The following is a 16,398-nucleotide window of genomic DNA, read 5'->3' on the forward strand; positions in this document are numbered from 1 at the left end:
AAGGAAAAAAACCAAATCGAAATATGTTTGTTTGGTTTTGCTTTATTGAACCGAAGCCCAAAAAATCGCATAAAAAAAAGAACTAAATTTGGCAAACCGAAGTGAACCGAAATATATTTTTTGGTTTCAGTGATTTAGAAACCGAACCGAACCGAACCGAAGTTTAAAACGGTGTCGTTTTACTTGACCCCCTCAGACCTTGGGTACACGACGTCGTTTACCTGTTATCGGCAATTCCTCCCTCAGAGCTCTAGTCTCTCTCTCAGACCCCTGCGAATTCCTCTTACCTTGAGCCTCGGACCTTGAAACCGAAGCCGGTCCTCCCAACCCTCGCGAATTTCTCTCTCAGACTCTCAGTCTTCTGAATCACTCGCGATTCGCGAATTCCCTTTCTGAATCACCGGCGAATACCCTTCCTGAATCACGCCGTCCCCGTCTCACAGCTCGCTGCCTCCTTGCCGTCGCTCAATGGTAACGTATTCCCTCTCTCTGGTACTTCCGATTTTATCTTTATACCTGTTTGGGCGGCTACTTTTAGTTTCAGATACCAAATGTTGCGAAATTAGGGTTTCCGAATGTATGTAAATTGTATATATTTCTTGCCAATTTTAGTCTTCGTTCTGGAATTCGCTAAATTTCTGATAGATTTGAATGATTTGGGTGTGCAATTTTACCATTGTTGGTTTTGATTGAGCTGCGTTTCAGATCTTCGAGGGTTCGGTTTTGTATCGAATCCTCGTTTGTATATGCTGAATAAATAGATATATAATGTAAATGATTTGTTTCTTGAGATATTTGTTGAAATCAAAAGCAGGGGATTATGAATTTTGAGATTATAGTTCATGCATGATCATGTGAAAATATTTGTTGATACTCTGTACCAATAAACGATCACAAAATAAAGCATTCCAAATTTCATTCTGGTTATAATTGGCATGATCATGTGAAAATATTTGTTGATACTTATTTCATTTTGATTATAATTGGCGTTCAAATTTCTTTGGAATTTAAAGCATCAGAACGCTCAAGTTTTAGAAGACTCAAGATTCACTTCCGATGTTAAGATCCCTGATAATGGCAACCTTAAAAACATTTTTCAGGTAACCGAAAAAAAAAAAAAAAAAAAAAAAAACCGAATTAAACCCATACAGAACCCGACAAAATCGAACCGAACAGTAATTTTGGTTCGTTTTTGGTTTTGGCAAAAAACCAAATTGATTGAAACCGAACCCACCCCTACCCTCTTTCTCCAACCCCACCCAAACCTATCTGCAGACTCCCACCTAGGTCTCACTCTGTCCGCCCTGTCCATGTCTTCCTCTGCCGAAACTTCCCGGAAAAGCCACGTGCTTTCAGCCTTGAAAAGCCTTGAAATTAGAGATGAATAGATGAACAACCACTGAATTTACCACCGAGTTGCCAACGAATCGGTTCATCCCTACCATACGGAATTCAGATGCTCTTTCTGTATTCGGCAAACTATGGTGTTGGGTCTCTAAGTGCTAATTTTGAATCTAATAATCACATAAGCAGTTTGAAAGAACTTGTGAGCTTCAATGCTTGTTTTACGGAGTTCTTTTTGTGAGTTTTGGTTTTGAATGTGAAATTACTTGTTCGTTACCCATATAAAATTCTACCCAATGAAGGGGTGCATTTCAAATTGGGCCATTTGAAATTAGCAGATCTGAAATTTTAGATCCTTATGTAAATGAGTTTGATAACTCAACCAGAAAATATTATGAAATATACGGAGAAATTGAATTTGGGGTGTATTAATGTGAATCCTTGGTGCATTTGGTGTCCTCTGGTTAGGTTGGTTCCTTCTATTTATTTAACTTGGTCTTTTTTTTTTTTTCTGAATTGATTTTTTCCAGGCTAAGCTTAACTCCTCTCCTTACAATTAACTAGTTGGATTTTCACCAAGTTGAAGGTCAAACAAAGTATAACTCGAAGCACTGGAATCTGAGAGCAAGAGCATATAGATATCTTGTTATGCATTGAACATGCAGATAGGGTCAACAGTCATCATGGACTCTGAGGTACATCCTCATCAGGGGAGCTTCTTGGTTCAGGATGGAGGTCCAGTTGTAGCCCCAACCATCTCAACTCATGTCGCACAGCAGCAGCCTAGTATGCTTAATGCGAAACTTATCCTAAATTTATTTATTATGGGCTTCTGCTGAATATGTCAGTTTCCCAGGTACAAATTTCGACGTTCTAATTGTTGTGAATGTGCAGTGAAAAAAACAACACGGCAATGGGCTGCTTGGACACATCAAGAGGAGGAAAGTTTCTTTTCTGCGTTACGACAAGTTGGGAAGGCATGTTCTTGTTATTTGGGGTTTTTTTTTTGTTGCCAATCTACTATTTTAGACATAATAATCCCTAACTGTTCAAACATTGATTGCAGAATTTTGAAAAGATCACTCGACGTGTTCAAAGTAAAAACAAGGATCAGGTATTTGATCACAGTTACTTTTGACCGTTTTCACGATGGTCCATGGATCCTCCTTTTGACATCTTGATTTTAATCTTCTTTCTGTTTCATTTTGTTTTCTTTCCCCTTCATGGTTTCCAGGTCAGGCATTATTACTATCGTCTTGTGAGGCGTATGAACAAGCTGCTGGGTCCAGAATTGTATTTGGATTCCAAAAATTCTAAAGATACGAATGCTGCTATGCTTCGATGGTAAGATTAGTTACTAATCAGATTACCCCTATTTTTATTTCCTGTGGACCTCCTCTAAAAATATACAGACTGCAGTTGGATCTTAGTTTTTTAACAGTCTTTGTTGGGAGCATTTGACCTGATATTTATCATTGATCAAAGGGCTTAGGGACATCATGATTGACAATTACTTGTCTGCCGAAATTGTCTTGATAAATAGTACAATTGTGCAGAGAATTATATGTTTTGAATGATTTTGTTGCAGGTGGTCTTTGCTGGAAAAATATAGTTGCAAAGCATCAAAGCTTCACTTGAAGCCCCGAAGGTTTAAGATCTTTATAGAAGCACTGGTTAGTAAAATACACTAATTGATCCATGAATACTTTCTTACAAATATATGTATATACATATAGATATATAATGGATAAAGAAATACTATCTTATGCTTGATAGATTAGAATTTTGCTGACCACCAATTTAGCTGACCATGCCTTGTGTTACACACATCAACCATGGGTAACTATAGTGTAATTCGTGTACATGATGAGTGGAGCAGTTTATGGTGTAGCATGGTTAATGTAGTTTCATAGAAGGGCACTATGTTTGATTTTGATCTAATATACTGGTCATGGATTGACTAACATATGTCTTTTCCTTAAAGGAACACCAACTCCTGAAAGACCGGAAGAAGAGTGTTAGGAAACGGCCTTCTCAGGGGGAAAACTGCCCTCCTAATGCTCCGAGTACTGTTTCCAATCAGAATAGACCATCAGGACATGATAATCGCACAGTTAAACTGGTTCTTGTTGACAGTCACAATATTCAGAAATTAGGACCTGGAAAAGCATCAATGAAGCGCAATGTAAATATAGGTGTTAATCGTAGCAACAAAGGAGACTCAAGTACCATGAAACCTGCTAGACAACGACGGAAACCAGGTGATTCTTTTCGTTAGTCTAACCACTTTTCAGTCTCTCCTTGTAACAGATGCTAGTTTATGTGGTCTTTTTGTTCTGGTTTCTTCCTTTAGGTAATTAGTCACATTGACAATCTTTTCATGTAAAGTTTAGTATTTAATTCCTATTTGCTGCTTTGTCCCAGCTGTGCAAATTGGCCTCTAAATTGTTTGGTGCACTTTTTGCTCATATATACTTTCAGCGAAGTGGTATAAGGATGAGCATAAATATCTGATGTTACCTTCCACCTAATATGAAGGAATATCTGAGTGCATTTGGATTTTAGGGTTTCACCCTCATTAATTTTATATAACTTGCTTGAATCTGAGGATGGTTATGGTTAAATTTATTTTGGTTTATTACCTTTAAGTTTTCAAACTACCAAGTACCTTTGTGACTCTAGTTTCTTAGATTGCTGTTCTTGCCTCCTTCAAACTTAATGTCTGGCTTTATTCTTCTTGTTTTCTTTTCCCGAGAATAAAATTGACTTATCTTCCTTTTAATTAGAAAAAATAATTTGAAGGTTTTACTTAATTTGATTTTCCCCGTGTTGGATACGGTGAGGAATTGCTTCTTGTTTCATATGATATCAGCTTCATGTTATAAAATTACTATTCATATGATATCAGCTTCATTTTATAAAATTACTATTCAAAATAATTAGCAGTATCTGGTTTTTGAAATAAGTAAGTGAATATGGTCACATATTCTTACTGCTGGTTCCATATTGAGGAAATTTGGTATTTTTCTGGTTACTAATGTATTATTAGCAGGTGCTGTCTCGTCAGTGGCGTATAAAAAGTGGGAAAAGGCTGCAATTGCTGGGGTTTCTTTGGTTGCTGATGCTGCTGAGCACCTGGAGCGAGCAGCAACTGATAAAGAAGTTCAGCAGCAGGACAGAAGCACTGAAGGTGAGTCATTTTTTGGCCAGTTCTTATCTGCTACATTATATGTTCTTGAAAGGCTTATCCTCAATGAAGTTGTGCAAAGTTTCTTAATGCAATGGTTCTTTTCTTTTGATTTCCAGGGCAAAGCAGCTCTGTTCCTGCTGGAACCGTCCTGTCCCCTATGCCCACTTTCCCACAAAAAATTTATGCAGAGAACAATTGTATGAAACTTAAACTTCAGTTGTTCCCAATTGATGATGTTACTAGGAGAGCCTTGGAAATTGTAAGCACTGGCATAACTAAAATGTTAGAGTTTGATTTGTAATAAAGGTTAAACACCTGAACACTTGTTAGAGATGTAACCAAAATTTGGGTTTTCATTGGTTCGCAGGATAAACATAATCCACACTTGGAGCTCACTCTTAGTACTCGGAAAAAGATATCATCAGTTTTGGAACACCTAAATCGCAAATGGGGGAATTCAAATGTAGCATCAGGAGAGCTAATGCTTTTCCCTTACAGTGTTCAGAGAGAGAACCTGATGGGTTATCCTAGATGGGCACAAGACTCAGTTGTCAGTGCGGCAGATGTATACTCAACAATTGGAAGCCCTCCAGTTTTTCGTTTAAGGTTTCTACTTCTTTCTTTTGAACTCAAATATAGTGTCTCATATTGGATCACTAAATAACATAAATGACTTGCACTATCATTGCAGGTACGGTTGGTTCTCCATTACTGAGCTCAGGTCTGTTGAATTCCAATCACCTATAGCATCTTGCAGCATTCAAGGGGAGCACATGAATGTGGAGAAGAGGAACGAGCAGATTGTGGATTCAACTCCTATATCTCATCTATCAACTAACAATCAGTCTGTGGATAAGAACTCTCTTGCTTTGACATCAACTGATGAGCCCAATGAGATAAGTGGCTGTGTCTCCTCAAGTCCAAACAATGTGGGGGCCCCTACAGAAATAAGGACATTGCATAGAAAGGAGGCTGGTGATCAGAATACCTCAGGACATCGGGGAGATCTGGTAATTGACCTTCCTCTGCCTCAAGCATTTAATTTTATTATTCATTCCTGGCTCATAGGCCTGAATAGACATATTAACAATTGACCTTCCTCTATGGGTAACTTCACCTCTCTAATTTTGTGAACCATGGAGTAGATTGTGCCGTAAACTCTGTACATATTGTTCTTGTTTATATTTGCTATGCTATTTTTCTGAACATTTAATTTGTCTGTAAAAACCTAGGATGGCACGAGATTAATTAATGGCAATTCACTATCATCCGGTGATTGGGCGGATAGCTTAACCAACATAAGTGTTGGAGATTTGCTATTAGGAGTGTCTCATGATTTAGATTCTAACTGCATTGATCCACCTGCTGCTGAAACCTCCCAATGCCTACAGCAGATCCCATTTAGCTGTGATTCTTTTGATGCTGTGATTGCCGCTCATATTGCTAGACAGGACAAGATGGGATGTCAATCTATTATGGAATCCCATGTATCTTCTATCTGGGATGCTGAAGAAACATGTGATGGCTTCTCATTTCCAAAGAATCCTGTTTTCTGTCAAGAAGTTCCTAGTTTATCTGGGGTTGCTCCCCAAGGGCCCTGCAAACAGACAGTTTGTACAAGCTCAGCGGGATCTGATCTTATGGTTGAGGTATCATTTCCTAATACATAATTTTTTTACTCAACTCTGCATGGTGGATGGGGAATAGGCAGAGTTGCTTTGTGAAAACACATTGTGTAATGTGACTTTTTTTTGCAGGACATACCTGTCGTTGACAGGCCCATTGGTCCTCCCCAAGGAGACCGTGTGGACCAGTGTCAGCCGGATCTACATATTGAGAGTTCAGTAAAAGATTTTAACGCATTAGCAGATATATATTGGGTATGTTTCTTTTCAGCATTTTCTGTCTTTAACTTTGAAGCTTCATGACCTGTCTTGCCGGGTCTTGCTGAAACCTACCCCTGTTTGTTATCAAAGAAGCAGAGGGTCCTTTCAACAAAATGTTATTGGAATTGTATCTGTATATATGTAGAATTATTTTAGCGATACATTTATGGCATTTCAGTAATATTTTGGGGATAAATCTGATTTTTGTGTCCCTATCTTTACAGCCTGAATCTTTAGGACCATTAGATTTGGAGATGCCGTCCTCCAAATACAATAACGAAGATTTCATGCTGAGTGATAGCCTTAGTGGGTTGAACCGCCTTATTGCCAGCAGTCTTGATGCATTTCAAAATTGCTCCTTTTTCGGGGTGAACAAGAAAGAACCAACACCATCAGCCGAAGGTCGAGAAACTGCATCCTTTTCAGATTTCAAAATTGGCAACGGAGTTTGATATGTGCGAAATCGGACAACAGCGTAACACCCTTCTAATTGCGGGGCTTCAATTGGAGTTCAGTGACTTTAACGTTTTCTCAGTTTAGCTCTGACTTGAGGATTGCATGCCAAAGGTGCCCCTGCGAGCCCGAACGGAAAGCCAAACCTTTGTATGTACAATTCTCTGATCAAAAGGTCGTAATTTGTACAAATGTAGAGAACTTGTATTTTGGATTTTTATTTTTTGCCTTCTTTTCCTTTTGTAAATTGTATTTCATAACTGATGTACGACCTACTGCAACCTGACCAGATGAACCTGGTTGTCTCAAACCCTAGGGTTGGCAGTGTTATTTGTACATTCGTTCCTACTCAATGTTTATCATCTTTTGCTGTGAATTTTTATCACAGATACAGTTTATATATAACTATTTCCGGTACCGACGTATTTTCATCCTTTGGAACTGTTAACAAAACCGAGAAGCATCTCGTTTTTCAACCTGCCTGAATTTGCACTCATCAGACGGTTGATCTTCTCTGCTATCTCCGCCATTCGAACGGGTTTAACCCTATCACAGAGATTCCGTCCAAACCCCCGGTCATCAACCACTAGTTTTCAATTAGTGGTTTGGTCAGCCAAGAAAAGGGAAACACATGGGAATGACACACCGCATACATTCGAGTATGGAATCCCATCCGCAATGTGTTAAGAACCCTCCTGCTGCTGGATGTGAAAGCACCTTAATTTGAGAGCACCATGGCACAATCAACCCTCCTCTATCACATTCTTAGCAACTGTAGCAATGCTTCAAAATGAACTGTACAAAATGGAACCATGAGGCTTGCAACCGAGCCATTCGGTGCAGTCAAACTTAGTCGCGAGGTTTGTAGCCACTACAATACTCTTCGTAGGTTGATTGGGGAAGACGGGGCCAATTGCATATGTGGGTTGCTTGTCTTGCAAGGCTGAAAGGCACTCGGATTCGATGGTGTCCTCGTTATTCTCTGATAAGTCAACTATCAAAATGACATATACTCAATTCGAATTTTCTTATTCCAAACTGTCAACTTAAATCACTCATGAGTCGTGAACTTGTGTATTGACAGTTTGACAACATAATATGTCATATTGTAGTAAGATAAGGTATTCGTAACCTAGCTGTGTAACCTAAAACTTGAGAAGATTTATGAGAAGGCTATTACGTACCATGAGAACAAAAATGACCATTTTTTTTTTCTTGCAAAAGGCTTAAGACCAAAGCTGGCTCAGTACAGAAGGAAATATGGACAAGGTTGTGCTTGTGGGCTATGGTTGCTGGCCAAGTGTGGAAGGTATCAGCAATCAAGCAAGTGATCGAGGGGTCTGATTGGACTAAATCTCCAACAAGTTCATCGACATAGGCAGGGAAGACATCAACACACCTTCAAGATATTTGCCGAGGTTCTAATACTGGTTGAAGGCCAGCAGAAAACCATCACTCACTGTTTTTGTAGCGTATGTCTAGGCTGGACTTGCGTGCTGTGGCGAATATGTTAGTTTGATCATGATCCTCAGTGTTCTTGTTGGGCTGGGATTTTGTTATATGGTGGTGAATAAATTTGGTGTTGATAAAATTGACCCTGTGACGCAAGCTTCATGGCCAGATTGGTAAATGGGATTACATAGCCTTGGAGAGGGAGAGGCACCATAATTGCATAAGGCTTTGAACGATCTTCCATCTCTCTCTAGATTTGCAAGTCATTGAAAACACTATATTTTTAGGATTTTCCTTAATTAATGCAAAGTCATTTTCACTATTTTCTTTTTTCTTTCTCGGGTGCTTCCGAAGAGTAGACAGATTTTATTCCCACAACTTATATATGTGGGTTTCTAGGCAATTAATATCAGTTGACATCAACATAAGTTAACTAATCAAACCTGTATAAAGTTTGTGCAGATTTCGAGTCCGTTACCGTGTTGTGTTGGAAACTGCTTGTTCTACTTGATACATCAAATTTTCCAAACATAGTGTTTGATCTGTGTAGTCTTCTGGAAAGTTTACTTATTGCTGCCTTGTTAATTTCTCCCACCCTTCAGCATCTGTGATCCTAGTAACTTGTTGATTCTCATATAATGTCCTACATGAATCGGTGAGACTATTTTGTAGTATAAATGGTAAACTTCTGCTCTTGCAAAAGGCACGCTTGGTTTTGGACCAAGACGTATTGTTAGTACAAGCGTTAAGCCTTCAACAGAGAGGAGAAGTTCTACTGTGATTGGCTATGGCATCATCTTCGTCGATCTCTACAGGTTAGGTTTGTTCTTTCATGTTATTGATACAAGACTGAAGCTGAGTTCTAGCTCCCACCAATTTTTTGTTCCGAAAAAAAGAAAATCAGCTTTCACCAATTTAAACCGCTGTCTTTTCGTGATGCCTTATTTTCAAGGGGCATTGAGCAGTCAAAGAATAGATCAAGCAGAGCAGTAATGTTGTGTACTTGTGTGGAAGATGTAAGTCACGTTCACTATATTCTCAAACTAAAAGCTGAAGACAAAAGAAATTCAAAGCCTAATATGAATTTTGTAGTGAATATTGGAGAAAACTTAAGGCCTGCAGAAGCTGGAAGTAACATTGTGCGTAGAAAATTGTTAAATATGTACATGCAGACAAGGTTGTACTTGTTGGCTATGGCCGCGGCCCAGGTGTGGAAGGTATCGGCAATTAAGCAAGTGATTGAGGGGATAGATTGGACTAAATGGTGAATGGGATTACATGGCCTTGGCGGTGTAGAGGTACTATTATTGCATGGGGCTTTGAATGACTGTCCTCCATTATTGCAAGCTTTCTCTCTCTCTCTCTCTCTCTCTCTCTCTCTCTCTCTCTCACACACACACACACAAAGTTGTGTTTTTCTTTAGTATAGGGGTGCATTATTCTAACTTTTCACAACCCGACAAATTAGGCGGGCAAATAGTTACCTGACGGAATACAAACATTCATCGGGCAAAAGCGGTCAACGTTTTGGTTTGTCCAGAGGCTTTTGCTCGACGACAAGAGTTCGATAGTAATGCTTCTACCCTGGGGTAAAGTTTTTGTGCCAACGGAAAACGTTGGAGCGTAAAATGGCAACCTTTACGAGATAAACCATCCGGGTTTCGTCATGCAAAGATGTAGTTTATGGTCTATATTTCGTCGGGCAAAGATGAGGGACATAATTGCCATATTTAATTCCTTCAATGATTTTTGCAGTCTGCAAAATTAATTTCAACAATTCAACCGTCGAACTTGTTTGTAGATACTCCAAGATTGCATACGCCGAAAACCACTGAAAAAAAACTTTGGGGAGTATCGGGACAAAATTCTTCAATGGTTACAAACGAAAAATTACGATTTAACGGTTATTTAGCTCTGATTTTCATGATAGAACTACAATGAACAAACTGGATCATCAATTTAAAATATTTACACTAGCTGATAGAACTAAATCTTATGTTCTACTTAATGGAAGTCTAGAAGAAACTCTAAGTGTTTGTTGAATCTATTATTTTGTGACGGGATACACATTTTACAAAACTAGTTTCAACGATCAAACCATCAAACTTGTTTGTATGTACTCCGAGATCGTATAGGCCAAAAATCATGGAAAACAAATATTCGCAAATTAGGTGATGAGACGAAATTCTTTGATGGTTACAAATGAAAAATCACAATTTAACAGTTATTTTAACTCCAAATTTTGATGATTTTATACAACTACACTCCTCGGCCATAGAAGTATACTATGAAGAACCTGATCATCAATTTAAAATATTTGATACAACAAAATCTTACGTTCTACTTAATGGAAGTATAGAATAAACTCTAAGTGTTGGTTGAATCTATTGTTTTGACGGGGTATGCATTTTATGAAATTAGTTTCAACGATCCAACCGTCAAACTTGTTTGTATTTATTCCAAGATTGCATACACAAAAAATAAATTTTTGAGGATTAGGTAACCAGATAAAATCCTTCGACGGTTACAAATGAAAAGTCACGATTTAACGACTATATGACTTTTGATTTTGATTTTTTTTTAAGAACGGTAATTGAGATTAAAACCACAGATTAAAGGGACTTGATCATCAAGTTCGATGACCTTCCAACAGTTGGAAATTAAATTAAAAAAGTAAGGAAATTAAAATTTTTTGATGTTTGCCCAATGAAATAGGTGCAAGTAGTCCGGCAAACATACATATATTCGTCAGACAAAAAATCAAATTTGCCCCCAAAATAAAAGGTTGTCCGACAAAATATTCTAAAATTTCATTGAGAAAACTTTATTTCCTACCATTTTTTCGTCAAAATTAAACTGTTTTAAGTGACCTTTGCCCAACAAACATTTGAAGTTTGCCTGAAGAAATTTTACGGTTTTAACACTCGGGCTATAACCAGAGAGTCTTCCTCCTCCTTGTACCACTTAACCTAAAATCTCCCTCTTTCTCTCTATAATCTCTTAGTCACTCTCTCTTTACTCTCCCTATCTTCTCTTTTTGAGCCACCACCACCATATTCGCTCCACGAGCCACCACCACCCTCACGTCTTCATCCGCGAGCCGCCACCACCACCACCGATCTTTCTTCGTCCTCCTATTAGCCACCATCTACAAAATCAATGGTAAATTTGATATTTGAATTTGTGAAAATAGTGATCTATGTGATTTTGGGAATATTATGAACATTGTGAAAATATTGTGAATTTGTGAAAATATTGTAAATTTGCGAAAATATTGTGAATATTGTGAACATTGTGAACACATGGAATATTGTGAACGTTGTGAAGTTGTGAAAGTATTGTGAATATTATGAATTTGTGGAAATATTGGAATATTGCGAATATTGTGAAGTTGTGAAAATATTGTGAATTTGTGAAAATAGAGAATAAGGAATAGGAAAATAGGGAATATTGTAAATTTGGGAGTTTGTGAAAATAATTGTGAATTTATGAAAATATTATGTTAGTAGAAATATGTGAAAATTGTAGGAAATATTGTTACCCAAAAAGAATTGTAGGAAATATGTGAAGTTTGTAGTAAAAAAAACTTAAGTTTTTAGGAAAGAAATTAAATTTGTAAAAAGTACGTAAAAATTGTAAAAAATTATTGAGTGTATGTGTTTTTTTTTCACAGATATCATCGCAGTTGATCATTAGTGATCGTTGCTATATCTCTGCTTTAGGTCAGAGTGGCTCGACAAAAAGGATACCCAGCAGCACATAACCGGTCATTACTGAGTTGGTGACAGGTTCTAGTACTTTTGATGCATCGACGCAAATGCCCCGATCTACCAAGCATCTTCACAACCAGAGACGACATGAGCATGTGGCGGTTAAAGCCGGCCCTGCTGATGCTGCGGAGGCCGATTATTCGACCGTTCACTCGGAGGGAGATGGAAAACTCCCGACTGAGAAGAAGAGTAAAGTGCGGGGGATCTGCAGAGGTTTGGCCTCCAACCAAATCACCTGCTTATTGCAGACCTCGATTATCATTGATTACATCTCACTCTATCAGTGAGCAAGTCAGAAAGTCAACAACTTGTTGACTCACGACATGGGTCCCATTATCCGCACCAAGTGCCCCATGGTCACCGAATCGTGGAGGAAGCTCGACCCCGAGGAGCATGACGAGACGATGAGATAGATTTCTATGAGTGTAGAATTTTTTAAACTTTTTACTTTTTTTTTTAAATTTTTTACTTTTACTTATTTAATTTTTTTTTAAAACTAATACACTTGTTTTTTTTTTATTTTGTCTATTTTAGACCAACTTCTCCATTGACATGAAGACTAGGGTACGAAAGAGTACATACATTTGGTATGCACTAAGTGGTATGAAGAGTGGAAGTACGTGCTGCACTGGCACTACAAGACTTGTGCATCTCTTGATGAAGCTTCTACCGATCCAAGCCATACCTTCATCACTCTGGTTCTTGGCCCTTATCTTTCTAGGTCGACGAATGGCGTGCGCATGGTTCAAATTTCCCAGAAGTGGAAGCTTGGGGGGATACATATGTCAATTATGGAGACTAGTTGGCTGATGATATTTATGCAAGTATTTCGTTCTATATTTTTTATTTCAAATTTCATTGTACTAAAAAATATTTAAATTATGATTGATGATCTTAATTGAGTTCTCTTATTTATTTTTGTAGGCTTCTATGTTGTAAAAGAAGGACGACTACCTCGCCAACCTTTCTCAGTAGCAGCAGACACACAATGGAGAAGCTGACACCTAATCTAGAGTTGTCTGTACAGTTGTTGATAGATGGGGTTGGTTGACGGAATGGTAAAGAATTATGCGGCCTAGGAGCAAGTCGGATTTGGGACCTCGGGGGATCTAGCTCTCATTCTCCAAGAGCGACGTCTTCTAAACTGTAATAGTTGGAGATGAAGATAGCAAGCCAGCAAAAAGAAGCTGCACGCAAGCGAGAAGAAGTTGCATGCGAGCGAGAAGTCGTGCGCCAATGAGAGGACAACCTCATGCAGTACATTGCTGGGATAGCCCAAGCAATGTCAGCTTCAGGCATCCACATTCAGGATCCTTTGAGAGATCTTCAGCTGCCATTCAACCAGCCACCTGATCAAGACCCACCTGAGTAGTCGTACTTAGTTTAGTTTTTGGTAAAATATTTTATTTTTAATATAATTAATAAATTTCTATAAAGTTGTGACTTATGTTAGCTTTTTAGATTAATATTATTAAAATTAAATATTGTTTTTATTTCAAAATTTTAAAACATATTTAAAAGCTTTGCCCGACGACGTCGAGCAAACTTTTATTGTATTTTTATTTTTTATCTTTAAAATAGTTGCCCAACGAATAATTTGTTGGGCGAATTTTTATAATTATTTTATTTTCAAAAACTCGACTAAACTGTGTCGTTGAGCAAGCTACATTCGTCGGGCCAGGTCGGTCAACACTTTTTTACTGGGCGACTTTATTTCGTCGATCAACCATGTTCGGCCGAAGAATGAATATATTTTGACGGGAAAATGTTTGAGCGACGAGTTTTCTGCAATCGAATTTTGTTGGGAAAAGTATAGTTGACGAAAAGGTATTGGACCCGACAAAGTTTTTTCATATGAAAATGGTTTTGTTTTTAGTGAACCTGGTATTTAATCTAAATTTACTTTTTGTTGCAGTTCTGTTAGATTAGGAATGTGATTATGTAAATCCTAAAGTATTTGAAATATATTAGAAGATTCTCTAGGGTTAGATATTATCCTGTTAGAGTTGTAATCCTATTAAGATAAGAATTTAACCCTTCCTACTACTATAAATAAAGGCACAATGGGGTGATATAATATACCTATCACAAATACACATCTCTCCCTGTCTTTAACATAGTTCAATAAATTAGGCCTACAACACTTTTATTTTTTATACATAATGAAGTGGTTTTCAATATAGATATAAGTTTTCTCTTGGTAGAGAAGCTAATGAGACGCATTATGCAGATTTGTTCTTTGGCCACTAATCATTTATTACTTCAAGGTTCAATGCCGAATATTATGTTAAAAAAAGAACGTAACAAAAAAGCGCATTTCAAGCTAATGTTAATATTATGCTATGGACTTCACTGCTTTGTATATATGATCGATAGCATGCGAAGTCCAGAACAGAAAAGAGCGTAACAGATGGAACAATCCACGCTTCAAATGATCCAACGGGTCAAGGCACAAAACTGTTTTTGAAGTAAAAAAAGTGTCACTTAAATGTTCTCAAAGTAGTGGAGATAAACTTATGATTACTTCCGGAATATTTGAGATACAACTTGAGCTAATGGAACGAACGAACATGGAGTAGGGCAACAACATAATAGAAGGGTTGTCGATTATTAGAGCAATAATTGGGACTTGATGCACCACAGAGAAAGTGGCATAATCGCCTACCAGAACATCTACAGTGGCAATGTGGAAGTCATGCTCGTGTCCTAATTTTTTCCTTAACGCCACAAATGAATTGAGATAAATTTCTTTCTGATGATCCATTTACAGCCAATGCATCAGATGAAACTCACTTTGCTAAGCAAAAGTCCATGATCTACTTCTTCCAAATCATTTTTAGTAACTTGACCATAGCTTCCAAATGAAATGAACAAAACTGAAACATGAGGCTTAGTGTGGAGCCATTGAGTACAGTCAAACTCTGACATTAAATTGGTAGCCAACATACCCTTGGTAGGTTTATTGGAGAGGACAGGACCAATTGCATATGTGGGTTGCTTCTCTTGCAAGGCTGAGAGGGACTCGGATTCAAGTTCTTGCACTGTATTACACAGTATGAAATCTGCTCGTTTCACTTCCTCGTATGCCTTGTAAATGACTCGGTGCATCGGTGTTGATATATCTGTTTCTTGCAAGTTTGACATCAAGTCCTTTGGTTCAATAGCCTTTGTTGATGCACAAAATTAGTGAGGACTTTGGTACAACATAAAGTGTTAAGTTTGTGACCTTCGCTAGATTGCTCCGGTCATTAGTGTGGATAAGTATGTAAATGGATAGGGACAAGAAAGCAAACACAAGATGTACGTGGTTCACACAGATTGGCTACGTCCACGGAGTAGAGGAGTTCTCATTAATTGTGAAGGGTTTACACAAGTACATGGGTTCAAGCTCTCCTTTAGTGAGTACTAGTGAATGATTTAGTACAAATGACATTAGGAAATATTGTGAGAGAATGATCTCTATTTATAGAAGAGAGTTTCTAGTTTCATTCTGACATTGACACGTGTCATGTTGTGATTGGCTTCTGATGTTGACATGTGTCACGCTATGATTGGCTTATGATGTCGACACGTGTCGCGCTGTGATTGGCCTCCTGGTTGGAGGGAAACTCTTTTGGGTCCTTGACGATATAATGTTAACCGGTGCTCAGTAGTTTCGGGATTGGTCAAATATGGTACAAACAGTGCTCCCCTAAGTTCCTGAGTGAGGGAAGCTCCTCGGTTGGGGACTTGCAAGATCCAAGCCATTGAGTAATCACGAAAGTTCTAAGTACCGAAGTGTGGTATCATTTTCACTTGCCTTATCTGTCTCATAAGTAAATGTGGCATCTTCTCTGGAAGTACTTTTCCTCCATGCATGGGTGGTAACTTTAACCGATGAAGATGCAAAAGGTAATGTATCAATTTCACTTGAAGCTTACTTGTAGTTTCGGGCTTGGTCAAGTGCGATACAAAACCCTATAGTAGGAGTCCCCCAAGTCGCTGAGCTAGGAGATTTGCCGAAAGAGGTAACAGATAAGGTAAACAATCAGACTTCCAAGCAAGCAACCTGGATCGGAGGTTCGACTTCGGCTTCCGGTTGATTGTTCTCATTCTTATTGTGTCGTAAACAGCAACAAAGATAAGGAGAAGCAAATGGAGAAGAGATGATATGAGATACTTTTTCTTTTGAAGAAGTACCTTTCCACAGGCTTATTCTTGAACTGGGCTGGAGGGTTTTCTGGTTTCCTCCAGAGTATAAGGCCGACTCAAGAATTTAAGGGTCAAAACAAGTCCATCAAATCAAGAGTGTGTTCGACCTTGG

General features: G+C 38.2%; 1 protein-coding gene and 1 pseudogene across 1 annotated transcript; one reads left to right on the top strand and one right to left on the bottom strand.

The window, feature by feature from the left end:
- Window positions 1-214: 214 nt before the first annotated feature.
- Window positions 215-7,290, top strand: LOC126593703 (TSL-kinase interacting protein 1). Its single transcript, XM_050259809.1, has 14 exons — window positions 215-471; window positions 1,875-2,130; window positions 2,239-2,321; window positions 2,411-2,458; window positions 2,579-2,688; window positions 2,933-3,017; window positions 3,329-3,605; window positions 4,397-4,534; window positions 4,651-4,793; window positions 4,902-5,140; window positions 5,226-5,544; window positions 5,767-6,183; window positions 6,292-6,414; window positions 6,645-7,290. Exons 2-14 carry the CDS (start codon window positions 2,004-2,006, stop codon window positions 6,870-6,872), a joined length of 2,337 nt encoding a protein of 778 aa, XP_050115766.1. The 5' UTR covers window positions 215-471; window positions 1,875-2,003; the 3' UTR covers window positions 6,873-7,290.
- An 11-nt stretch (window positions 7,291-7,301) lies between these two features.
- On the bottom strand, window positions 7,302-15,203 carry LOC126592197 (UDP-glycosyltransferase 86A1-like; annotated as a pseudogene).
- Window positions 15,204-16,398: the final 1,195 nt, after the last annotated feature.

The sequence above is a fragment of the Malus sylvestris genome, chromosome 12 (genome assembly GCF_916048215.2).
Source record: "Malus sylvestris chromosome 12, drMalSylv7.2, whole genome shotgun sequence".
Classification (NCBI taxonomy): Eukaryota; Viridiplantae; Streptophyta; class Magnoliopsida; order Rosales; family Rosaceae; genus Malus; species Malus sylvestris.

Bases quoted from the DNA above. Each gene is read 5' to 3' on its own strand.
- LOC126593703 (XM_050259809.1), top strand. From the start codon at position 2,004: ATGCAGATAGGGTCAACAGTCATCATGGACTCTGAGGTACATCCTCAT. The intron at 2,131-2,238 runs GTATGCTTAATG...GTGAATGTGCAG, and splicing joins TGTCGCACAGCAGCAGCCTA to TGAAAAAAACAACACGGCAA. The intron at 3,606-4,396 runs GTGATTCTTTTC...TATTATTAGCAG, and splicing joins TAGACAACGACGGAAACCAG to GTGCTGTCTCGTCAGTGGCG.